The 27,433-nt window shown below is 44.8% G+C and overlaps 1 protein-coding gene across 1 annotated transcript; it reads left to right on the forward strand.

The window, feature by feature from the left end:
* Positions 1–18,212: 18,212 nt before the first annotated feature.
* Positions 18,213–27,180, forward strand: CHCT1 (CHD1 helical C-terminal domain containing 1). The gene is made up of 6 exons (XM_030881604.2): positions 18,213–18,329; positions 19,451–19,552; positions 19,819–19,994; positions 20,429–20,528; positions 23,605–23,800; positions 27,017–27,180. The coding sequence occupies exons 1-6, from the start codon at positions 18,279–18,281 to the stop codon at positions 27,178–27,180; spliced, it is 789 nt and encodes a 262-aa protein (XP_030737464.1). The 5' UTR covers positions 18,213–18,278.
* The last annotated feature ends 253 nt before the right edge of the window (positions 27,181–27,433 follow it).

The following is a 27,433-nucleotide window of genomic DNA, read 5'->3' on the forward strand; positions in this document are numbered from 1 at the left end:
TAGACTCATAGATCAAGGAGTTAGTAAATTCTTAGGATAGAGCAAATCAGTCTGGCCGTTCTTTTGGATCCTAGAATGACCTCGCTTAAATGTAATTATGTTCATTTAGTAATTCATTTATTCAACAAACGTTTGTCAAATAACCATATGGGGTAAGAAATTGGGGTGAGATGCCACCTGGACAGATTTGTTAGCTGCCCATAAAAGGCTTCCCAGGTTGACACTAATCTTAGTGCAGTCACCTCACTTGAGGAACTTTTAGGTTTACAAACTCCATTTTATCAGACTGATCATTTCTCACAGACTGGATTATGCTAATAAAATGACCATGAAACAGAGGACCTTTGTTTCTGACCATGATGCAGTTAAAGGGACCTAACCCTCCGCCATAACAACTAGGAAACTAAACAAAATATATAAAACAATTCTTTTTAGACATTGGACAATAGGGAGTCCAGAACTGACATCGTTGAGAGAAGAAAAACAAATGAGCTGAGCTCTACAATTGCCCTGGCTTTATGCCTAGAAGCACATTCTGGATCATAAATTCACAACACGGCAGAACACAGCAGTCTCACTGAGTTGAGAAGACAGAGATTGGAGTTCAGGGTCTCTGTGGCAGCTGGAAGTTGCTAGACAAAATAGCAAAATGGAAGAAGTTATATAATAAGAGCTCCAAAAATCTGCTGAGGGCCTTGAGTCTTTGCTGGATACTAATGTGGCCATATGTAGAGTTAAATTCCAGGAGAGTGAGCATGGAATAATCAAAGAGATATAACTGAACAATTCCCAGAGCTCATACAGGGCTAAGAAACATTCTGACCTGTCTGAGTAGAAAGACCTCACTGACTACCCAAGACGTTCAAGAGAGACCTCAGAAGTGTCAAACATTACCAGTTGGTCTAAACTACTTCTAGAGTAAATTATACTCTAGACCTGCTTTAACAAAACTTTAAAACAAGCCTCAAAAACATCATATTAATCTGAAAGTAACCTAAATGTCTGGTAAAACAAAGGCCTATGGTGTTTAAGGGAAGACTACAAAATTTAGGCACTCGACAATGTTAATATCCTAGCATCTGATAAAAAATTACCATATATGCCAAGAAGCAGGAAAAAGAATAGCCTAACCAGGAGAAAAACCAATCAACAGAAACAGACCCAGAAATGACAGAGATGATGGAATGAGCAGACAAGAATGATAAAACAGCTATTATAACTACACTGGGGTATTTAAAGGAAAACACAAACATAATGAGGAAAGAAATGGAAGATATAAGAACCAAATAAAACTTCTAAAGGTGAAAAATATAATACCTGAAACGAAAAGTTCAACATGGCAGCTAGCTTCCCCCAAAGCAAGTGTTCGGAGAGAAAAAACAGAGGCTGCAAGGAAGAAGGCACATGCCTTTTATGACCTAGTATATTCCTTTTCTATTGCAGTAATAATTTAACACAAACTTGGTGTCTGAAAACAACACAAAATTTATTCTCTTACAGTTCTGTAGGCTAGAAGTCTGACGTGACTGTCATCTTGAGGAGACTCGAAAATCCTTATGGAGAGGTCCAGCTAATGAGGAACTGAGGCCTCCCACCAACAACCAGCACTAAGCTGCCAGGCACACAAGCAAGTCACCTTGGAAGTGGATGCTCCAGCCCCTGTCAAGTCTTCAGATGACGCAGCCCTGGCTGACATCTTGACTGCAACTTCCTGAGAAACATTGTCAGACTCACCAAACTAAGCCACTGCTAGATTCTTGACCCACAGAAATTGTGTCAGATAATAAGTATTGATTGTCTTAAGCCATTAAAATTTAAAACAATGTATTTTCCAGCAGCAGCAGATAACTCATGCAAGAACCTCTTCAACAAATAGTACTGGAACAACTGGGTAGCCATTTAGAAAACAAACAAACAAACAAAACTCCCTCCAAACTGATATATTCATACAATAGAATACAACTCAGCAATAAAAAGGAACAGACTATACATCCATGTGACAACATGGAAGAATCTCAAAAACATTCTGCTGAGCAAAAGAAATCAGGTGTGAAAAGTACATCCTGTATGATTTATTCATATGAAACTGTAGAAGAGACAATTGATGATGATGGAAAGCAGACCAATAGCTGCCTGGGCCTGGGGGTGAGGGCAGAAGGAGGAGGGAGGAGTGAAGGTTGGATGGGAAAGGAGAAGGGAAATTTTGGTATGATGGGAATGTTCTATATCTTGATTGTAGCTCTATAGGTTATAAGGGTGTATTTGATAATACGGAACTCTGTGCTTGAAATGGGTTCACTTTACCTCAGTAAAGTTGAATTTTAAACTGAAAAAAAAATCCCATGAAACAAATATACATACCTAAATGGTTAGCGCCTTTTATATAGGAGAAATTTCTTCCAGGATATATGATAATATTAGTCTCTATTAAGAATTTACCAGGGACTTCCCTGGTGGTGCAGTGGTTAAGAATCCGCCTGCCAATGCAGGGGACACAGGATCAATCCCTGGTCCGGGAAGATCCCACATGCCACGTAGCAACTAAGCCCACGTGCCACAGCTACCAAACCCTGGGTGCCTAGAGCCTGTGCTCCGCAACAAGAGAAGCCACCACAATGAGAAGCCCGCGCACCGCAACGAAGAGTAGTCCCCGCTCGCCGCAACTAGGGAAAGCCCGCGCACAGCAACAGAAGACCCAACACAGCCAAAAAAATTAATTAAATTTAAAAAAAAGACAAAAAAAGAATTTCCCAGGACTTCCCTGTCTGTTCAGTGGTTAAGATTCCGTGCTCTCGCTCCCGATGGCCTGGGTTCAATCCCTGGTCAGGGAACTAAGATCCCACGAGCCACGTGGCACAGCAAAAATAAATAAATAAACAAAGAATTTCCCCTTTCCAGCATCAAGGAAGCTGGGAAACTAAATTAATAATCTGAAAATTTTTTTGGTCAGCAGGTCCTTTTGTTATAGCTCTCATGATACCTGATGTCATTCTTGTCACTCTAATTACAAATTTCTGGGAGTACTTGACTGACATCTTTCTCTTCCAGTAGACAATAAAGCTCCCCAAGGGCAGAGACTGGGCTTGTTTCACTCACTTCTATATCCCCAGAGTCTAGCATAGTGGTTGGCACAGTGTAAATATACGTATCTGGTAAATGAATTCTCTACATCATTCAACGTACACAAGCTAGTCCTATAAATACAAAATCCTTCACAGATAAGAAATTGAGTCTCACTACTGTATAACACAGGGAACTCTGTAATGACCTATGTGGGCAAAGAATCTAAAAAAAAGTGGATCTATGTGTATGTATAACTGATTCACTTTGCTGTACAACAGAAACTAACACAACATTGTAAATCAACTATACTCCAATAAAAAAAAAAGAAAGAAAGAAATTGAGTCCCTTCTGTCCAACAGGTGGAGAAACTATGGCCTCAGATACCTCACTCGGCCATGCCCTTTGTGAGTGTTCTCTCTCCCTTCCCCTTCTCTTCCCATTTCCCATCCCTAGCCCATCTCTCTTCTTTAACTGGCTCACTTCTCTACCTGTAGATGACATCAGAGATGCTGCCCTTGGTTTGGGTGGCTATCCTCCTTGACATTCTCATCTCTTCACTCTAATCTGTCTTCTCCACTCCAGTCAAGCTAATGTGATCCCTTTCCTGCACACAATTCTTCCTTTTTTACCATCTCCGTGACTTTGCCTATGCTATTCCTTCCACAGAGAAATCCTAATCCCTTCTTGCCAATCCATCAGATTTGGCCTATAAATTATTTATTTTAGGAAATCATTCTTACCTAACATTTCTCAATCTCTATGCTCTGCTTCTCACCAGCCCTTTGGATTCAACCTGAAACATGGGGACGTTGCACTTATGGAGACGTTACCCACTTGTATCATCATGATGGATTTGTATGAAGTTATGTGCTTTCCACTAACTATGAACTCCTTCCAAATGGTACCTGCTTGCTTCTTTCCCTTGTATCTGTTGTATCTTGTAGTTGTAGTTGTAGCTGATCAACTACAAGTTGATCCCTTGTAGTTGTATCTCATGCAACTACTCAGGACAGAATTCTGCGCAGAGTTGCACTCAATCTCAATATATTACAGTTGTACAAGTGAAACATCAATGGGTAATTCATCCCAAGTGCAGGCCTGGAAAGGAAGCCAGGTTTGATCCTACTGAAACAGCTTAACGGAGAATGTCTTTTGTGAGACCAGGTTCCCAAATGCATCTCTTTTTTGTGGGCTAGGAGACTCCCATTTTCTTTGCCAGTGGGGATGAATGAAGATTCCTTGAAACATACTCTGCCAGGTGGCACAAATAAACCATAGGATTATATTTCCTTAAACAGAAAAGCCCAGAACATAAGGATATGTGGGTTCCCTGGGTTAGGCCAAAGGCCATGTAATTCAGATTATTTATTTATTTTTTAAATTTTTAAGTGGAGAGCTGGTCACTTCCACCCCTACTTTATTTATTTATTTATTTATTTTTGCCACGCCACACAGCATGTGGGATCTTAGTTCCCCGACCAGGGATCAAACCCGCACCCCCTGCATTGCAGGCGCAGAGTCTTAACCAATGGACCGCCAGGGAAGTCCCAGATTTTTAAAAATAAACTTTTTAACAACAAGGTCCTACTGTATAGCACAGGGAACTATATTCAATATCCTGTGATAAACCATAATGGAAAAGAATATGAAAAGAATGTATATATGTGTATAACTGAATCAATTTGCTGTACAGCAGAAATTAACACAACATTGTAAATCAGCTATACTTCAATAAAATAAATTTTTTTAATTTACAGAAAAGTTGCAAAGGTTTTATAGAGAGTTTCTATATAGTCCTTACTCAACTTCCACCATTGTTAACATCTTATATTATCATGATACATTTGTCAAAGCCAAGAAATAGACATTGGTATATTATTATTATCTAAACTCCAGGCTTTATTTGGATTTCACCAGTTTTTCCATTAATGTTCACTTTCTGTTCCAGGATCCAACGCAGAGTACCATTTTGCATTTAGTTGTCATGTTTCCCTTGTCCTCTCTAGTCCATGACAGTTTATTGGTCTTTCCTTATTTTTCATGGCCTTAACAGTCTTGAGGAAGACCGGCCAGATTATCTTGTAGAATGTCTCCCAGTCTTGTTTTTTCTGATGTTTTTCTCATGATTAGACTGGGGTTATGGGTTTTTTGAAAAATACTGTGAAGCTGAACTGCCCTTCTCATCACACATCATATTTGGGAATGCATACATGAAAACCACATGACATCATTGGTAATATTAACCTTCATCATTAGGTTGATTTAGTGTTACCAGTCTTCTCCACTGTAAAGTTACTAACATTCCCTGTTCCTACTCTATTCTTTGGATAGCTCGGATCTTGATGGGCATCAAATACCATTTTGTAAAGAGAGCAGGGTAATTTGACACTATAATGGCCTTAGGTTTTATGGATTTACTCAAAATATTCCTAATTCCAAAAGGAGTCCAAAAAGACAAAGAATCTTCTGGAAGTCTGACCTTCTGAACTATAGAAATAAACCAAAATGTATTAATGCTCACTTGTCAAGCAATGCAACATTACATAGCTCTAAAAATTTTAACAAAATTGAATGCAATCTATTGACAGCTGAGATCTCCCAGCTTCTTAAAATATAGAGAAAATTTATGCAGATCTCCAATCTGTACAGGACAGAAGTTCAAAGTGTTTTTCAAGGTTTCTCCAAATTCCCAGGAATTTATGTCACCATGGTGATACCTTCTGATTGAATTTTTCCCTCTGTACCTTATCTTTTAGCTGTCCCTTTATCTCTCACTGGCAACCAGGGCCCAAAATAAGATAGTTTAGATTCTTTTTGATTCATCTCATTCCCAAAGAAACACGAATCCGAGGCTGTTGAGTAGAGTAGACATGAAGGGTTTTAGTGAAGGGTTGCATCTTGGACCTTACAGCCAGTGAATACAATCCATATTAATCCCTTTGGCCACCCTTTCCCAGGAATGTCTTATGGGAAGTGTAGTCTCTGTCTGACCCAACTTCCAACTCACCCCACAGTGAGCCAGCTTCTCATTAGCTGTTTTGCTGGCTTCTCGCTCTGCAGTGTCCCCTCTTTCTTCCTCTCCCTTCTGGCATGCCTTGATGGATTGCTGCACTGCAGCTTGCGGGATCTTAGCTCCCCGACCAGGGATCAAACAAAGGCCAAGGTAGTGGAAGTGTGGAGTCTTAACCTCTGGACCGCCAGGGAATTCCCCTGGCATTCTAGACTGAAAGTAAGAACAAAGGCCAAATTCTTCTCATTTTCTCTTTCACATCATCTTAGCTATCTCTTTTTGGTGATAAGGCTCCTTGCCTGCAGGTATCACCTTCTGCCCCCAGAGTTATAAAGTTCCTGGAGGAGCTCACGGTCTCTAGAGAAGGGGACGCCAACCAAGCACTTCCTGTGCAGCAGGCATGTGAATGGGCCCCTTTACCTGAACAAACTTTATTTGTTCGTTCTAATTTTTTATTGCTCTCTAACATTGTATTAATGTGTACAACATAATGATTTGACATATGTATATACTGAGAAATGATCACCACAGTAAGTTTAATTAACATCCCTCACCTCACATAAAGAATTATCTTTATTTAATCCTCAGAGAAACTCTGTAAGGTAGGTTTTGTTATCTCCTTTTGACCATTGAGGAAATTATGGCTTAGAGACAGTGGGGTGCTGGTAAATGCTTAACCAACAATTTGGTGGGAAGACCCTGATTTGTAGTGTTTTTGGTTTCTGCTGTGTAAATACTCCTACTGCAGCCAACATCCAGCTACCAATATGACATCACTGAATTTGGAGATGGGAAGAGATGCTTAACAGGATACCGTGATATAGTATCTCCACCAAACAGATACAATAGACATAAAAACCTCCCAGGCAAAGATCATTGTAAAATGTACAAAAATAATCAAGAAGTGCTGAGTTTTGAATATTATTTTCTTTCCAATATAATTTATTTAACTAAGTTTATAATTTTATTTTTACAGAATTAACCTCTTTTTTTTTGGCTGCACTGCATGGCATATGGGATCTTAGTTCCCCAACCAGGGATCGAACCCACGTCCCCAGCATTGGAAGGGCAGTCCTAACCACTGGACCGCTAGGGAAGTCCCAGAATTAACTTCTTTATTGTGGTAAAATATACATTACACAAAATTTACCATTTTAACCATTAAAAAAAATTTTTTTAATTAATTTATTTTTTTGCCTGCACTGGGTCTTCGTTGCTGTGTGTGGGCTCTCCCTAGCTGCGGCGAGCGGGGGCCACTCCTTGTTGCAGTGAGCGGGCTTCTCATTGTGGTGGCTTCTCTTGTTACGAAGCATGGGCTCTGGGTATGCGGGCCAGGGATCGAACCCATGTCCCTTGCATTGGCAGGCAGATTCTCAACCACTGCGCCGCCAGGGAAGCCCTTAACCATTTTTAAGTGTACAATTCAGTGGCATTAAGTATATTCACAATGTTGTATCGCTATCACCATTATCTATTTCCAACAATAAACTTTTCCATCATCCCCAGAAGAAACTGTAACTATTCCTTCTTTCTCCCAGATGCTGGTAACTTTTATTTTCCTTTCGGTCTTTTTAATATAAGTGGAATCATACAATATTTGTTCTTTTGTATCTGGCTTATTTCACTTAGCATAATGTTTTCAAGGTTCATCCATATTGTAAAATCCATATATAAAAATTTCATTCCTTATAAAATAATGCCATTTGCAGCAACATGGATGGACCTAGAGATTATCGTACTAAGCAAAGAAAGTCAGAAAGACAAATACCATATGATACCACTTATATGTGGAATCTAAAATATGACACAAATGAACATAGCTACAAAACAAGCAAACTCACAGATATGGAGAACAGACTTGTGGTTGCCAAGGGGGAAGAAAGGATTGGAGTTTGGGATTAGCAGATGCAAACTGTTATATATAGGATGGATAAACAACAAGGTCCTACTGTATAGCACAGGGAACCATATCCAATCTCCTGGGATAAACCAAAATGGAAAAGAATATAAAAAAAGAATGTGTATATGTGTATAACTGAGTCACTTTGCTGTACAGAAGAGGTTGGCATGATATTGTAAATCAACTATACTTCAATAAAAAAATAAAATATATATGTGTATAACTGAATCACTTTGCTGTACAGCAGAAATTAACACAACATTGTAAATCAACTATACTTCAATAAAATTAAAATTGTTTTTTCATTCCTTTTTATGGCTGAATAAAATTCTATTGTATGTATATACAACATTTTGTTTATCCATTCATCTGTTGATGGACACTTGGGTTATTTCCACCTTTTAGCTATTGAAAATAATGTTGCTATGCACATTAGTGTACAAGTATGTGGAGTTTCAATATCATTTAATGTCTGTGTTTAACAAACAGCTGACAAAATCCCTGAAAATTTACCAATCAGCTCTGGTGAGCCTGTTAGAGCCTGTCAGAGCTAGCTCTAGCACAACGCTGGAGAGTGCCTTATTTAGTAAATTAGACCCAACAAGGGCCAATTTGGGATGCAACTCCAGCATCTTTCAAATGTGCCTGATGATAAGAATTGCCTGGGACATCCATTAAAATAGTGATTCCCAGGCCCTCGTGGGAGATTCTGATTCCGAAGCTTTGAGGTGAAGTGATTTTACTCATCAGAATTTGTCTCAGTCTGGAAAACCTGATATGAGCCTCCAGTACCAACAAACCTAGGCCTGAAGGCAGGGGGTACAAATATGGTGCCTTGGAAGAGGGGAGGTGAGCATAAGTCCTTTGGGACTTTTTTTTTTTTAACAGAGAATACTTTGAATACCAGTACTCATTTTAATGCCTAAATTCTGATACATAAATTTTTATTTTTATTTTATTTATTTATTTTTTAGAGATGACTTTTTAAAAATTAATTAGTTTTGGCTGCGTTGTGTCTTTGTTGCCGTGTGGGCTTTCTCTAGTTGCGGCGAGAGGGGGCTACTCTTCACTGCGGCGCGCGGGCTTCCCATTGCGGTGGCTGATCAGCATGCACAGATGTGCCCGGGTCCTGCCAGCGACGGAGGGAAAAGCCTCACGCAGACAGCCCTGTCCTGACAGCTCTCACCCTTGTATTAGTACAAGAGGTACTTCCTTCCCACTGGTAAGGGCTGGCTGTAGGTCCCTGGCAGGGGACACAGTGCTTTAGCTTTACTGGACATGGTCAAGGACCTCACTGGCCTTCTGCTTAGTCCCTGGTTTCTTCGGTTGGATCTGGAATATGGTTAGTTAGGCCTTAAAACCCCTTGCCTTCTTCCTCCATCCTGTTTCTCTCCAGACTACCTGTGTTTCTGGCATTTCTCAGTGTCTCTATTTGCTTCCACAAGCTCAGATTTAAAGACCCGTCTGGAAAACTACGGCTGAGAAGGTTCACACTCTTAGGTGCAACCTCTTAGATCACTGGTTCCTAACTTTCTGGGGGCTATAGACTTCTCTGATTGCCTGATGAAGGCTGTGGGTCCCCACATACAATTTGCTAGTTAGAGTTTCAAAGAGCTTGTTGACTTCCTCAAGCCCGTCAGTGGATCCATATTCAGAGACTCTTTTGGGGATTAAAATATACACACTACTATATATAAATTAGATAACCAACAAGGACCTACTATATAGCACAGGGAACTATACTCAATATCTTGTAATAACCTATAATGGAAGAGAATGAAAAAAAGAATATATATATTTATATGCATAACTGAATCACTTTGCGTACAACTGAAACTAACACAACATTGTAAATCAACTATACTTCAGTAAAAATTAAAAAAAAAAAGAGAGAGAGAGAGAGAGAGAAAGAGACTGTGCATTAGGTAGTGATTCAGACCCTGGTAGCTTTGGAGTAGGGATACATTGGCCCTCCACTGGGAACTGTCTCAAGCCCTGAAGATCCAGCACTCCAGCTATGACAGGAAATTGAATGACCCTCTTTTTCTTGAAGTCTTGATATAATTCTATTTGGATAATTGGATAATTCAAAGTAAGATCAATGCTAGAATTCCCTGGGGTTTCTTATCATCAAGAGGAATAGAGCAGAGTTCTTTTGGGGAATAAAAGGTCTCTAAGTCACTGTTTAACCCAGAGAGAAAGAGAGATGGGAAAATCTTCAAGTCTATGAGAGGAAGCGTAGGCAGTAGATGCTCAAGTCATTTTCCATGTCCACTGAAACCAGAGCATAGAATTTTGTGAGCTCTACCATGTGCACTGGGGGGTGGTATAAGCAGATAGAGTAGGAGATCCCCGGACAAAATAACCAGTCATGGCTTTCTTGACATAAAAGAAGCCAGTTTAGGGCTTCCCTGGTGGCGCAGTGGTTGGGAGTCCGCCTGCTGATGCGGGGGGCACGGGTTCGTGCCCCGGTCCGGGAGGGTCCCGCGTGCCGCGGAGCGGCTGGGCCCGTGAGCCGTGGACGCTGGGCCTGCGCGTCCGGAGCCTGTGCTCCGCAGCGGGAGAGGCCGCAGCAGTGAGAGCCCGCGTACCGCAAAAAAAAAAAAAAAAAAAAAAAAAAAAAGATGCTTAGCCCAGGCCAGTTTGTCATCTAAGCCTGGCTGCAATGCTTGCCCTTCAACAGGTCTCAGTAATTAATGATCTTAAGGAAAGTGAGAGAAAGCAGGAACAAAGGAAAAGCAGTCAAGAAACAATAGTTCAGGGACTTCCCTGGTGGCGCAGTGGTTAAGAATCTGCCTGCCAATACAGGGAACATGGGTTCAGAGCCGTGGTCCGCGAAGACCCCACATTCCGCGGAGCAACTAAGCCTGCGAGCCACAACTGAAGCCCGTGCGGCTAGAGTTCGTGCTCCGCAACAAGAGAATCCACCGCAATGAGAAGCCGGCGCACCGGAAGGAAGAGTAGCCCCCATTCACCACAACTAGAGAAAGCCTGCGAGCAGCAACGAAGACCCAATGCAGCCAAAAATAAATAAATAAAAATAAATAAATCTATAAAAATTATTTTTTTTAAAAGAAGAAAGTATAAAAAAAAGAAAGAAAAAGAAACAATAGTTCAGTGATAAAACAGAGTCCTAGTTCCTCCTCAAGGGATACACATAAAAATCTGATACTTATCTTTGAGTTCTGCAGGATCTAAGGGGTTGGAATGATGATGTTGACCTTTTCTGACCCTATGATGTCAATCAACTGAAGCTTGGACTCTCAATCTTTGCCCCAATTTTATGCTGAATTCTTTGCCCAAGCCCCTTCACGAAGATGCATGTACCCTTAGCTTAAAACTTCCCCACTTATGCCGTTGGGAGACACTGTTTTGGGAAAGATCCCCGGTGTTCTCCTTCCTTGCTGCAAGTAATAAATCCTTCCTTCTCCCAGTCTTTGGCTTGGTTGTGTCTTTTGGCTCGACACCCACCAAGAGGTGAACCCAGTTTTCAGGTTACAGTGGGGGTGAGATGTGATGATTATGAAATTGGTCCATACTATCAAGGAACATGCCAGCCTGCAGAAAGTGGAGGGTGGACAAATTCACACACCTTTCTACCCCCATCTCCTCCTGCCTAAAGTATGTGGCACACAGGATTATTTTTTAAATTAAATATTGGAGGAATGACTGTTGAAAGAGTTGTCTTGCCCTATAGAGTCATTTTATACTGACCAACTGGATTTTTTAAAATTAATTAATTAATTTATTTTGGGCTCTGTTGGGTCTTCATTGCTGCGTATGGGCTTTCTCTAGTTGCGGTGAGCAGGGGCTACTCTTCGTTGCGGTGTGCGGGCTTCTCATTGCGGTGGCTTCCCTTGTTGCGGAGCACGGGCTCTAGGTGCGCAGGCTTCAGTAGTTGTGGCACGCGGGCTCTAGAGTGCAGGCTCAGTAGTTGTAGTGCACGGGCTTAATTGCTTCGTGGCATGTGCAATCTTCCTGCCAGGGCTCGAACCCGTGTCCCCTTCATTGGCAGGCGGATTCTTAACCACTGCACCACCAGGGAACCCTGACCAATTGGACTTTGAAGAGTGTTTCCCAAAGGCAATGGATTTTCATTTTGTCTTAGTTAACGTTGAGCTTTGAGCCATTATTTGTGACTGCTGTTAGATTTAATTGTCTCTTCAGGCTACTTCCTATGGTTTATAATACAACCATTATGGGAATAGGGCAGACATCCAGAGTCTAGGATTTGCCGGAGGCTATGGGAGAGAAAAGGAGGGGTGGAGTGCGGTGAGGGAGCAGGCAGAGACAGATAAGCTTTGGGGTTCTGATACTTAATTCCCCCTTCTGAATTTTAGATATTGTTTGGGGCTGGTGGAGGAATAAATGTACATATATTCTTTGTTTCTTCTCTTTTTTTTTCTGTTTTCATCCAGTCTTGGTCCATATTCACATCCACTTACCTAAGTATGAGTTATAATGTAATACTCTTTTTTTTTTGCGGTACGCTGGCCTCTCACTGTTGTGGCCTCTCCCGTTGCGGAGTACAGGCTCCGGACGCGCGCAGGCTCAGTGGCCATGGCTCACGGGCCCAGCCGCTCCCGCGGCACGTGGGATCTTCCCGGACCGGGTCATGACCCGTGTGCCCTGAATCGGCAGGTGGACTCTCAACCACTGCGCCACCAGGGAAGCCCTAATACTCTTTTGCATTATGTTCTTAAACTTAGCATTATATTACAACTTTAATGATGTTATTTATTCCTTAAACAGCTTTTAAAAACAGAGCTCTCCTTTCTTTCTGACTGTAAATCTAAAGCATATTCATTATTTTTAGCACTATGTTTTTTTTTAAATAATTTATTTTTATTTATTTATTTTATTTTTGGCTGTGTTGGGTCTTCACTGCTACGTGCGGGCTTTCTCTAGTTGCGGCGAGCGGGGGCTACTCTTCATTGCAGTGCGCAGGCTTCTCATTGAGGTGGCTTCTCTTTTTGCAGAGCACAGGCTCTAGGCGTGTGGATTTCAGTAGTTGTGGCACATGGGCTCAGTAGTTGTGGTTCATGGGCTCTAGAGTGCAGGGTCGGTATCTGTGGCACACGGGCATTGTTGCTCTGCAGCATGTGGGATCTTCCTGGACCAGGGCTTGAACCCATGTCCCCTGCATTGGCAGGCGGATTCTTAACCACTGTGCCACCAGGGAAACCCCATATTCATTATTTTTTAAAATGCTGATAATATGCAAAGAAAGTGAAAAATCACCCTCAATATTTTGAAGTGTAGCCTTCAAAACTTTTTTCTATGTGCATATAAATACCTACAAAAATGGAATCAGGGCTTCCCTGGTGGCACAGTGGTTGAGAGTCCGCCTGCCTATTCAGGGGACACGGGTTCGTGCCCCGGTCCGGGAAGATCCCACATGCCGCAGAGCAGCTGGGCCCATGAGCCATGGCCGCTGAGCCTGCGCGTCGTCCGGAGCCTGTGCTCCGCAACGGGAGAGGCCACAACAGTGAGAGGCCCGCTTACCACAAAAAATTTAAAAAAAAAAAAAATGGAATCAGGGCTTCCCTCGTGGCACAGTGGTTGAGAGTCTGCCTGCTGATACAGGGGACACGGGTTCGTGCCCCAGTCCGGGAAGATCCCATATGCCGTGGAGCGGCTGGGCCTGTGAGCCATGGCCACTGAGCCTAAGCATCCGGAGCCTGTGCTCCGCAACGGGAGAGGCCACAACAGTGAGAGGCCTCAGTACCGCAAAAAAAAAAAAAAAAAAAAAAGGGATCATACCACCCTATCAAATTACCCATGAAAGTTTTCACAGAACTAGAACAAATAATCCTAAAATGTATACAGAACCATAAAAGACCCAGAATTGCCAAAGCAATCCTGAGTAAAAAGAACAAAGCAGGAAGCATAACCCTCCTGCTTTGACTTCAGACAATACTACAAAGCTACAGTAATCAAAAGAGCATGGTATTGGCACAAAAAGAGACATACAGATCAATGGAACAGAATAGAGAACTCAGAAATAGACCCACACACCTATGGTCAATTAACCTTCGACAAAGGAGGCAAGAACATACAATGGAAAAAAGACAGTCTCTTCAGCAAGTGGTGTTAAGAAAGTTGGACAACTGCATGTAAATCAATGAAGTTAGAACACACCCTCATACAATACAGAAAAATAAACTCAAAATGGCTTAAAGACTTAAATATGAGACATGACACCATAAAACTCCTAGAAGAGAACACAGGCAAAACATTCTCTGACATAAATCATACTAATATTTTCTTATGTCAGTCTCCCAAGGCAATAGAAATAAAAGCAAAAATAAACAAATGGGAACTAATCAAACTTACAAATTTTGCACAGCAAAGGAAACCATAAACAAAACAAAAAGACAGCCTATGGACTGGGAGAAAACATTTGCAAATGAGGCGACCAACAAGGGCTTAATTTCCAAAATATACAAACAGCTCGTACAACTCAACAACAAAATAACAAACAACCCAATCAAAAAATGGGCAGAAGGTCTAAATAGACATTTCTCCAAAGAAGACATATAGATGGCCAACAGGCATGTGAAAAGATGCTCAACATCACTAATCAATAGAGAAATGCAAATCAAAACCACAATGAGGTATCACTTCACACCAGTCAAAATGGCCATTACAAAAAAATCTACAAATAACAAATGCTGGAGATGGTGTGGAGAAAAGGGAACACTCCTACACTGTTGGTGGGAATGTAAATTGGTATAAATGGAAAATGGTACGGACGTTCCTCAAAAAACTAAAAATAGAGTTGCCATATGATCCAGCAATCCCACTCCTGGGCACATATCTGGATAAAACTATAATCCAAAAAGATACATGCACCCCTATGTTCATAGCAGCACTACTCACAATAGCCAAAACATGGAAACAACCTAAATGTCCATCAACAGATGAATGGATAAAGAAGATGTGGTATACAATGGATATACGATGGAATATTACTCAGCCATAAATAATAATAATAATGCTATTTGCAGCAACACAGATGGACCTAGAGATTATCATACTAAGTGAAGTAAGTCAGAAAGAGAAAGGCAAATACCATATGATATCACTTATATGTGGAATCTAAAATATGACACAGGGACTTCCCTGGTGGTGGAGTGGTTAAGAATCTGCCTGCCAATGCAGGAGACATGGGTTTGAGCCCTAGTTCAGGAAGATCCCACATGCCTTGGAGCAACTAAGCCCCTGTGCCACAACTACTGAGTCTGCACTCTAGAGCCCATGAGCCACAACTACTGAAGCCTGCACGCCTAGAGCCCATGCTCCACAACAAGAGAAGCCACTGCAATGAGAAGCCCACGCATTGCAACGAAGAGTAGCCCTTGCTCGCCACAACTAGAGAAAGCCCGCGTGCAGCAGTGAAGACCCAATGCAGCCAAAAATAAATAATAAATAAATTTAAAATAAATAAAGTATGACACAAATGAACTTATCCATGAAACAGAAGCAGACTCACAGACATAGAGAACAGACTTGTGGTTGCCAAGAGGGAGGGGGTGTGGGAGAGGGATGGATTCGGGGTATGGGATTAGTAGATGCAAACTATTACATAGAGAATGGATAAACAACAAGGTGCACAATACAATATTCAATATCCCATGATAAACCATAATGGAAAAGAATATGAAAAAGAATGTAAATATATGTATAACTGAATCACTTTGCTGTACAGCAGAAATTAACACAACATTGTAAATCAACTATACTTCAATAAAATAAATTTTAAAATAAATGGGATCATACCATACATGCTGTTCCAGTTCCTGTTTTCCATGTCATTAAATACAGATATAGATAAGCAATTTAAAATTTTTAAATTTCAATTCATATTTAATTTAAATTTATTCTTATAAATTTAATTTGGTAGGGTAGTATTTTAATAATTAGTAGTATTTTAGTAGTAAAGTTTTTTTGTTTTTTTTTTTTTGGCTGTGTTGGGTCTTTGTTGCTGTGTGCAGGCTTTCTCTAGTTGCTGCGAGCCAGGGCTACTCTTCATTGAGGTGCCCAGGCTTCTCATTGTGGTGGCTTCTCTCCTTATGGAGCAAAGGCTCTAGGCGCGCACGGGCTTCAGAAGTTGTGGCTCGCAGGCTCCACAGTTGTGGTTCTTGGGCTCTAGAGCACAGGCTCAGTAATTGTGGCGCACGGGCTTAGTCTCTCCGCGGCATGTGGGATCTTCCCATGTCCCCTGCATTGGCAGGCGGATTCTTAACCACTGCGCCACCAGGGAAGCCCAGTAAAGTATTTTTTAAATTAATCTTAACCTTAATATTAGAGTAGTATTTTTTTTTTTTTTTTGCGGTACGCGGGCCTCTCACTGTTGTAGCCTCTCCCGTTGCGGAGCACAGGCTCTGGACGCGCAGGCTCGGCGGCCATGGCTCACGGGCCCAGCCGCTCCGCGGCATGTGGGATCTTCCCGGACCGGGACACGAACCCGTGTCCCCTGCATCGGCAGGCGGACTCTCAACCACTGCGCCACCAGGGAAGCCCTAGAGTATTATTTTTAAGTATGTGTGTGCCACACTGTATTTACCCTTTCCTATGGATTACACTTCAGTTGTTTACAAATTGTCACCACTGTAACAGTCCTCATACATATATCTCTCCGTAGGGCTAATTCCTAGAAGTAGAATTTGTGAGTCAAAGGGAATGCAGAGCTTCCCTGGTGGCGCAGTGGTTGTGAGTCCGCCTGCAGATGCTAAGGGACATGGGTTCGTGCCCTGGTCCAGGAAGATCCCACATGCCGCGGAGCGGCTGGGCCCGTGAGCCATGGCCGCTGAGCCTACGCGTCCGGAGCCTGTTGCTCCGCAACGGGCGAGGCCACAACAGTGAGAGGCCCGCGTACCGCCAAAAAAAAAAACAAAAAACAAGAAAGGGAATGCATATTTAACATTTTAAATTATTATTATTTTTTTTTACTAATTATTACTCCCTATAGAAGTTTGTAAAAGAGCTCCTTTCCCCTCACTCTTGCCAGTGTAATTATCCTTCTTAACAGCCGCAAAATAATCTTGAATTGGTGCTCCAGTTTGGAGGCAAAGCCACCTTGTCCCCTAGGAACGTCAGGAGCTAAATGCCCCTGTCAAACGCGGCTACTGCTGCCAGATGGCGAGAGGGAGACGTGGGAGGACCGTGCCGCAGCCTCAGCCCGGGCTGGGTTGGCCGACGGCCGTCCGACCCAGTGCCCGCGAAGGCAGGGGAGGTAGAGGGCCAAACGGAGTGGGGAAAACAGGACCCGGACCCAGAGGACAGAAAGGCAAGGGCCAGAAGAGGAAGTTCCGCGATCCAAGGAAGAAGATGCGGGTCAGGTGAGGGAACTGAGGCCGCACGGTCTTACCAGCGCCCCGACCCGCTGTGCGCCCTGAGCGGCCACCGGGACCGCGGTAGGGATGAGGGGGTGGCTTGGACCCGCGCCCCCGAGAGCCTCCGAGGACCTCCCCGCGACCTTTGATCCTCCCGAGGGCGACGCAGGAGGGAAAAGCCAGGGCGGTCGGAATCTGACCCAGACCCTCGCGCCCCACCTACTGGCAGCGGACCCAAGGCAATTTACGGGACCTCTGTGCGTCTCAGCTAGTCTTCTATGAATACGGATCACTGCTGGGACCTACCCCGGGGAAGACTGTTGTGAGCGTTAATTGAGATAATATATGGTGGCTAGTATTTCTGTACACCTCTCTAGAAACACCACCACCACCCAACACAACGGGCTCCTTCCCTTCCTGGAGATTACGGTGGATGGAAGAGAAGATCTATCCCAGGGCAGATTTACAGTGTTCCCTTCTCCCTATACCCTCTAGTCCATCGTCCCCAGTCGGGAAAGGGATGTTACAAAACCTGGTCCTCACTCTCGGGAAGCCTACGCTGAAACTGAAGGGGCATGAATGGTACACACGCAGGAAAATGACTTCAAATGCCTTAACCGGGTTCAAAATGGACAGCATCTGACAGTTCTCTTGGGAGAAGGGGTGCCAGCCCCTCCTGTCCAGCTGTGCACTCTGACAAAGTCTGGGATCTACCTGGCACAACCTGCTCACTTCCCTAGGCCAGTCCCAGTTGAAGGAGAGGCTGGTCACCCGGGGAAGGGGTGGAGGAGGGTCGGGGAGGGGGAGGGGCACGGCACTCTGTGTTGGCAGTTGCCATGGTTTTGCTCCGAGTTCTGAGTGTCAACCTGCCCACTCCCTGAGACACTCAGGTTCCAGAAGCAGTAGGTCAGAAGCCCGAGGGGGCTGAGGAGTGCTACCTCTGGAGCCCATCGGCACACCTGTTGAGATGGAAGCCTTAGATGGACACGGGGGTGAAGGGCACCAGCCACTAGAGAAGGTGCAGTGGGGTTGGGGATGTGAGGGAGTGAGGAAAGGAGGGCCCTGGAGGGGCTGGTTTGGGAAGGCAGAGAGTATGAACTCAAGGAAGGAGAGAAGAAAGAAAAAGGGTGAGGTACACGAGTTGGCAAGAGACTGAAAGAACAAGAGAAGGTTAATTCATTCAGACAGATGTTTATCGAGGACATATATATCTGGCAAGATGATGGGAAGGTTCTCGGCAAGATGATTGCTGTTTATGAAGATACACAGGCTCGGGTGTGTGTGTGTGTGCACGTGCGTTATGGTCTGTGAGGTCTGTCTGATTTGTGTGGTGTGTTTATGGAATTGATCAGCCAGAGTCCCCTCTCTCTCGGGTCTGGAGGAGCCTGTGTCCCGTTCCCTCTCCATCTTTCTCCCTCCCTTTCCCTGGTCTATCCCTTCAGAGTCTGGGCCTGGATCTTCCTTGTGCCCCCTGAACACAGGCAGGAATTAATGCTCACTTTTCTGAGAGGCTTTTGAAAGGTCAGATGTGAATCTCGTGTCAGTCTAATCCTGTGCTATGACTTCAAGTATTATTCCACAGTCACTTCGTCGTTATTAATTTTCAGCTTTTTTTGCCCCAGCTTGCTGTCAGAAAGTTCCTTCTCATCATGACCATCACCGTCATACGCTTTCTGAGTGCCCATTAGCCCATGGGCCTGGGATTTTTAGGCACTCAATAAGTGCTGAATGAATGAGTAAATGAATCCCTAATCATTCCCTCCAAGGAGTTACTTAAACTTCTTGGTGCCATTAGTGCTCTCATCTGTAACCAGGAATAATGATTTCTAGCCTCACAGAATCTGTGGGAGAATAGAATGGGTTAATGTTTATCAAGTGCTTTGCAAAGTTAGCTAGTATACTGTGCTACAATTACTATAAAAGAAATGGGTTGGGCGTTCTAGGTTTTCTAAGCTGGGATTCTCAGAGATGGTTTTCTTTGCCTGGGGCTCACTCACCTGAGTGCTGGCTCAAGGACGAGGTCACTGGGAAAACGGAGAAGGGCTTTGGCTGGCATCTGGACCAGTGGTTGCCCAGCACTGCCCCTCAGGAGCAGTAGCCCAAGCCCCCCAACTGACTCCTGCCCCTGCCTCCTCCCAGGGGACGGATGGACCCTGCTTAGAGGGGAGCTCCAGCACCATCCCTGCCAGAGACTCACTTGTGTGCCAGGCCAAGGGCCTGGACAAGGACACCTTCAAAATTGTGAGTAAGGGGCCAGCCCAGGACCCTGTCCCCATTCCCCACAGGTCAGGAGACCTGGGTCAGTAGTTGGCAGGCCTCAGACTCATAGTTCACAGCCCCGCTTGACACACTCTTGGGAAGGAAGTGGGGTAAGAGGTTGACGGGAGCCTCCTCAACACTTCCTGGGCCATAAGGGTTGCAGCTGGGCCAACCTGCTGGCTCTGTGGGGCTGCCCAGCTGCCTCTTGTTTTTCCTGTGGCCTCTCACTTCACCTGTTGCCTCCTAAGTGTAAAGAATGTCTAAGGCCGCTGAAGAAGTTCCTGCGAAGGTTGCACCCGCCGAGGGACCTTCCCCAGGAGAAGAAGCTAAAGTACATGAAGCAGAGCCTGGTGGTCCTAGGGGACCACATCAACACCTTTCTGCAGCACTACTGCCGAGCCTGGGAAGTCAAGCACTGGAGGAAGTAGGGCAGCCTCCCTACCCTTACCACTACACTCACTCCTGGGCCGACCCCTCTAGAATCAAGGTCACACCTTAGTGAAAATCTCCTAGTTCTTTATCTTAGTGTGAAAGAGTCAGGATCCTGGAGTGAGCATGGTGAAGGGGGATGGGGAGAACAGGGTCTGCTTGCGACTCTGGGCAGCAGTGAGTGGACAGAGGACTCGCCTGACCCTGGAGGGAATGGCCTCTGATCGAATAACTGCTGTGTGGTGTGGGGGGCTCCTCACCGATACAGGGTATCCAAGGTCTGGCAAATCCCCATTACTCCATGTCCCCAATCAAACACTAAGGAGGCAGCATTTCCCCATGGGTGGTTCTGGCCACAGGACAAACGCTGGAGGGAGAGGGGCTGTGCTCCGCCCCCCTCAGCCTTGGGCTTGGACTTCTCCCCTGCAGGAAGCTCTGGAGATTTGTCTCCCTCTTCTCAGAACTGGAGGCGAAGCAGCTTTACAGGCTCTACAAGTATATCAAGAACAGCCAGACGGCCAAGTTCCCGGTGAGGTTCCTCCAGGGTCCAGCTGAGGGCTGGTTGGTGTGTTCTTAAATTGTGAGGGGAGGCCTGCAACTGAAGGGCGGCATTTGGGATCTTAATTCCCCAACCTGGGATCAAACCGGCGCCCCCTGCTGTGAAAGCCGGGAATCCTAACCACGGGACCACCAGGGAATTCCCTGAAGGGCCCTCTGATATAGCCAGCACCCCTCAGTCCCTTCCACACTCACTGCCTGAGGAAGACGCCACTGCCCCTGCGGTGGGCACAGAGTGGGGCTGAAGAGGGCAGAGACTCAGCTTCAAGTTCTAGATATTTATTCATCCTCCACACCCACACCCTGATGTGAACAGGGGCAAGGACTGTTCACAGTCCTTGGAGAGCCATGGGCAGGGATGATTGGGACCAGGCAGAAAGGCACAGCCAGCTTGGGGGAGACTGGAGATTGTTGCAGAGGACAGAGGACAGAGGACAAATTCCTGGGCAGGGACTTCCCTGGTGGTCCAGTTGTTAAGACTCCGAGCTTCCAATGCAGGGGGTGTGGTTCGATCCTTGGTCGGGGAACTAAGATCTCACGTGCCATGAGGCATGGCCAAAAAATTAAAAAAAAAAAAAAAAGATCCTGGGCAGGCTTTGTCCAAAAACAGTGCTTCTCAAACATTTTGGTCTTGGGTCACTTCTACCCTCTTAAAAATCATTGGGAACCCCCCAAAACCTGTATTCCTGTAGGTTACATCTATTGATATTTATTTGCCCTACTAGAAATTAAAGCTAAAGAAATAATTCAAAATATGTATTTACTGATTCATTTAAAAATAAAAACAAGGAGTCCATTATATATTAACATAATTTTTATGAGCGTTAACTATATTTTCCAAAACAAAAAGATTTAGAGAGAAGAGTGGCATTGTTTGACATTTTTGCAAATCTCTTTAGTGTCTGGCTTAATAGAAGACAGTTGGATTCTCATATCTGCTTCTGCTCAATCTCTTATGATATAGTGATTTGGTTAAAGTGCATGAAGAAAACCCAGCCTCATACAGATATATAGTTAAAAGAGAGGAGCAATTTATTACTGTTTTCCGATAATCGTGGATAGTTTTCTTTGCTACCACACCAAAACTCAGAAAGTGGCAGTTACTTAATGCAGTGTGGAATCTGAAACCATATTGATGAATGTTTTAAAATAGAATTAAAAAAATTTTTTTTAATTAATTTTATTTTTGGCTGCGTCGGGTCGTCATTGTTGGGTGTTCGCTCCTGTGCTTGGGCTTTCTCCAGTCGCTGCGAGCGGGGGCTACTCTTTGTTGTGGTGCGAGGGCTTCTCATTGCAGTGGCTTCTCTTGTTTCAGAGCTCAGGCTCTAGGCGCACGGGCTTCAGTACTTGTGGCATGTGTGCTCAGTAGTTGTGGTGCACAGGCTTAGTTGCTCCGCGGCATGTGGGATCTTCCCGGAACCTGTGTCCCCTGCATTGGTAGGCGGATTCTTAACCACTGTGCCACCAGGGAAGTCCCAGACATTTTTTTTTTAAACCAGTTTTAAGTTTACAGAAAAATTGAGTATAAGGTATAGGGTTAGCCAAAAAGTTAGTTCGGTTTTTTCCATATAATGTTACGGAAAAACCCGAACCAACATTTTGGCCAACCCAATACAGAGTTCCCATATCCCACCCTTTTCTGTCTTCCTTATTATTAGCACCTTGCATTAGAGGGGTACATTTGTATCTTTGATGAGCCAATATTGATACACTATTAACTAAAAAAATAATGTCCATAGTTTACATTAGGGTGCACTCTTTGTTTTGCACATTCTATAGGTTTTGACAAATGTACAATAACATGTATCCACCATTACAGTAGCAAACAGAATAGTTTCATTGCCCTAAAAATCCCCTGTGCTCCACCTCTTCATTCCTCCCTCCTTCCCCCAGACGCCTGGCAATCACTCATCTTTTTATTGTCTCCATAGTTTTTCCTTTTCTGGAATATCCATGTAGTTGGCATCATACAGTATGTAGCCTTTTCAGATTTGTAGCAATGAACTTTTCACACTAGGTTACATTAGAATCCATTGGTTTCTCTCTTGCACTTTGAGTGGACCCCACTTTTCAGGGGGTCTGTGAGGTTAGAGTATTTCATAGAGCACACTATGAGAACCACTGATCCAAAGGAATAATCACAGATAACAGTTTTTAGGTACCAGGCACATTATGTTCCCTCATGTCATCTTCAAAAGTAACACTAGGGCTTCCCTGGTGGCGCAATGGTTGGGAGTCCGCCTGCCGATGCAGGGGACGCGGGTTCGTGCCCCGGTCGGGGAGGATCCCACATGCCGCGGGGCGGCTGCGCCCATGAGCCGTGGCCGCTGGGCCTGCGCGTCCGGAACCTGTTGCTCCGCAGCGGGAGAGGCCACAACAGTGAGAGGCCCGCGTACCGCAAAAAAAAAAAAAAAAAAAAGTAACCCTAAGTGGTAATTAGAATTATTGTCCACAGTGTGTAAATGAAGGTGGTGAGGTAAAGTAACTTGACCCAAGCCACATAGCAAGCGGGAGGGAAGAACTGGATTCAAACATAATCTAGTTCAAAGGAAAGCCCCGCCCTGACCTCACCCCACCCACTGCTATAGCTGTGCAGCCTTAACCAAATCCTCTCTTTCTCTGGGTCTTTATTTCTACCTCTGAACGTGAATGAGTGGATTCAGTGATTCCCCTTCTGAATATAAGGAGCTGCCATTTTGGTGATTCTTGGATTTCAGCAGCAGGAAAATTTCAAAAGATGTTTTCAGGCTCTCAATTTTAATTTTGCAAAGGACTTTAAAACAAGTACCACTGTTTCATTACAAACACATAAGACACTATACTCAAAAAAGAGATGAAGGACATATCCCAACGGAAAGAGACACCCAAGAAGGGACAGTTGGCAGCCTGGTCTCAACGTCCCCATGGTCCCCATCTGTGGCCCTCCATCCTTCTGGCTACGCAGGTGTGAGGTGCAGTCGGGCCGAAGCTGTTGCCTAACAAGGGCAGGGCTGGGGCTCTGGCACATGGGCCCCTCTCTTCTGCTCAACACTGTGGCCCCCTTGCAGGTAGCCTTCTACCCTTTGGACATCCCGGAGAGCTCCTTGCCTGCCAACAAGGAGGACAGTCTGCCCAAGCTCTGCACTGCCTGGGGGCTGCACAGTCACCTCAGTGCCATGAAGGAGAGGCTGTCCAAGATGCATGCCCCGGGCTGCCAGGTCTCCCTGCTCGGGGAGCTGAGAGCTGAGGGCCACGGCAGGAGAGGTAATGCCTGAAGGAGGGGCCTGTGTGTCCCGTGGAACACCTGACATAGTCTTCATCCCTCCTCCCCATCTTCTCTTCATCCCTTCATTTCTTTTACTTATTCATTTATTTATTTATTTATTTATTGGCCGTACCACGTGGCATGTGGGATCTATTTCCCAGAGCAGGGGTCGAACCGCGCCCCCTGCATTCACAGCGTGGAGTCTTAACCACTAGACTACCAGGGGAGTCCCCATCCCTGCATTTCTGTTTTCTTTTTTTTTATAAATTTATTTATTTACATTTATTTATTTATTTATTGTTGGCTGTGTTGGGTCTTCGTTGCCGCGCACGGACTTCTCATTGCGATGGCTTCTCTTGCTGTGGAGCATGGGCTCTAGGTGCGCGTGGGCTTCAGTAGTTGTGAAACGTGGGCTCAGTAGTTGTGGCTCATGGACTTTAGGGTGCAGGCTCAGTAGTTGTGGCACACGGGCTTAGCTGCTCCGTGGCATGTGGGATCTTCCTGGACCAGGGCTCGAACCCGTGTCTCCTGCACTGGCAGGCGGATTCTTAACCACTGTGCCACCAGGGAAGTCCCATCCCTGCATTTCTCTTTCCGTCCATTTTCCTTTCCCCTCTCCACTCTTTCTTTTCTCTTTTTCCCCCTTTCCCCGCAGGTATGCTCATTATAGAAAGTTTGAAATGTACAGATAGTATAAAATAGAAGAGAGGAAAATTACCCATCACCCACAGGTATGACTATTAACATTTAGGTGTGTTCCCTTCACTGTTCTGTTTCATCCCAACCCCCCAACCTGGAGGCCTCAGGAAACATGCCTTTTTCAGTTAACATGTAAACAAAGCACTTTCCCGTACAACCAGAAGCAGAGCAGAGATGTTTCTAGAGGCTAAGAGCAGGGACTCCCGGGAAGTGTCCAAGCAGCAGCAGAATGTCCCCTCAGCTTTGGGCAGGGTATAGGCAGAGGAGGGGTTCATTCCACCAGGGCGGAGGCCGTCCAGCCAGCTGGCCTGGGAACCGACTTCCCGGCCTGGCTCTCTGGACAGAGGGTGTGGGATTAGGGGACAGAGACTCTTCAGTGAGAGGGACCCCAGCCAAGGTTGGAACCTATGAAGGCCCCTCCTGTGCACTGAGGTGCAGAGGGGTGTTGGGCCACCTACCTCTCACCCTTCTGGAACTGGCTTTTTGCTTAGCTCCTGGGGGAGAAGATGAAGGCAAATGGTAGCCTAGGACCGCAGAGCATGGTCCTAAACTGGACCCAGGTGTTCCTCTGAAGGCCAGGCTGGCTGGGGCAGCCCTCAGGGCATCTTCACCAGTCACAGTCCACCAGTCACTTGGACCAAGTGGGAGGGCAGGAATGAGGATGGGTCAGGTACAGAGGGCCCAGGTCAGGCAGCTACCGAGACCCAGAACTCTGCCTGGGCTCTGCAGGGGCCCGTGGTCCCAGTGCCTATTGTTTAAATTGAGGAAGCAAAACATACAGTGGAATGAAGGCCAGTCCATCATTAATATGATGTAGGTCAGGGACTTCCCTCGTGGCACAGTGGTTAAGACTCCGTGCTCCCAATGCAGGGGGCCCAGGTTCGATCCCTGGTCAGGGAACTAGATCCCACATGCATGCCACAACTAAGGAGCCAGAGAGCCGCAACTAAGAAGCCTGCCTGCCACAACTAAGACCTGATACAACCAAATAAATAAAATTAATTACTTGATTTTAAAAAATGATCTAGGCCAAGCTGTCCATGAATCAGATGAGGATAGTGAGGTGCAGGCTTTTGGGCCAGCGTCTCCCTGTACCAAGAGCTTTGTATCTCTTAATTTCACCCAAACCCTGCAGCATCCTGATGAGATGGGCATTATTATCCCCCTCCTACAAATGCACAATCTCAGAATACAGGGTAAAGGGTAGGTCTGGAGGAGGTAGGTTTGGGACAGGATTTAAAGAAAGGAATAAGGAGAGGGAGGGGGAAGGGGAAAGAGGTGGGAGGGACGTGTGTGTGGAGGTGAGGGGGCAGTGAGTAGACAGGCTGGGCTCAGGGTCGAATGGCCGAGCACACTGCAGAGGTGCAGGCTGGCGTGTAACAGGAAAAAGGCTTGGATGGTGGGATAAGAAATTGGGCTTGAAATTGTAATTCTTAAAATAACATTTTATTACAAGCATAAGCATATCCTAGAAAATTAGATAATTCAGATCAGCAAAAAATAAGAAAATATAAACATTGTCATCCAGTTAGTACTTCCCAGGTGTTTTTTATGTGTATAAATACCTGTATTAAACAAAAATGAGACCATGCCGTATATAGGATTTTGATTTGAACTTGCTTTTTTCAGTTATAGAAACCTTCCATGTTAACATCTTCATTTCATCTAATTGTTGAATTAAATACTCCACTTTCAAATTTTCCCAGCAAAGACATCTTTTGCACTGGTTTCCCAAACCCTGTGTTTCACCTGGTTATGTCTCTTAAGCCTCTTTTAACCTAACCGAGTCCCCTTTTTTACACCCTGGCCTGTCGAAGAGATCAGGCTATTTTGCAGAATGTTCCAATTTCTGCTTTTTTCTTATTACTTCCTTTTGGTATCTTTGAAGCTTGTTCTTCTATCCAGGAGCAGGATTGTAGGTCATGAGTCTCGATGAATTCATGTTAAACATGTTTTTGGCTGGGATATGTTACAGACGAGGCTGTGTTTTTCACATTGTGTTACATGAGATAACACATATCACCTGGTAGAGCCACCATGACTGAGTGAATCACCAAGTCTATCGTGCAGTTAAAAGTGACCTGCACGGTGTTTCTTGGGCACCACGTTCATGAGTCAGTTCTTAAGGAAAAAGATGGCAACGGTGTTTGCAAACAACCCAGCAACAAAGTACTGGGAACTGGGCTGTGGAACTAGAGAGAGGAGTGGGGAGGAATCAGAGTCGGAAGCCAGAGGTCTAGTCCCGACTGTACCCCTAGCTTGGATTAGGCTTTGAACAGCAGCCCATTTCCTTACTCTGTGCCTGTGTGAGATCCCCCAACTGTAAATTGGAGGGATACCATCTCCCTACCCCACAGGGTTTCTGTGAGAAAAGAGTAAGGGACATAGGTTGGAAGCAAGATAAGATTTTGTTGTCCTTCCTTTGATTCCTTACCATGCCCCCCACATGTTACAGACTGAGATTCTCTAACTATTTGTGATGTCATCAGCACTGTCTCTGACTTTCCCTTTCTCAGGTTCTTTAAGGAAACTTCCTCAACAACCAAAACTCAAGAGAAAGAGGATTAAGGAAGCCCCAGAAACTCCAGAGACCTGCCCACAAGAATACCCAGCTGGGGCAGAGGGCCGGCTCGCCCTGGATCCCAGAGCACTTGTACCTGAGGGCATGGGGGACCAATGAGGGGAAAGAAGAAATTGTCTCTGTCAAAAGGATGCTCAGGTCTTAATTATGTATAAATGGGGCAAGGAAATAAACATCCTTAATACAGTTTGACTTGGCTAAGGTGGTCACTGTGTCAAGGACCATCAGTCTGGGTGGAGATACATGTAAATAGACATTACAACGGGGTGACACAGGTGCCTGGGGAAGACCTCAGGGGAGGTAACACAGGCACTGATGTGTTTGCCAGGGAAGAGCACAGGTGGGAGTGGAA

This window comes from Globicephala melas, chromosome 20 (assembly GCF_963455315.2).
Source record: "Globicephala melas chromosome 20, mGloMel1.2, whole genome shotgun sequence".
NCBI lineage: Eukaryota > Metazoa > Chordata > Mammalia > Artiodactyla > Delphinidae > Globicephala > Globicephala melas.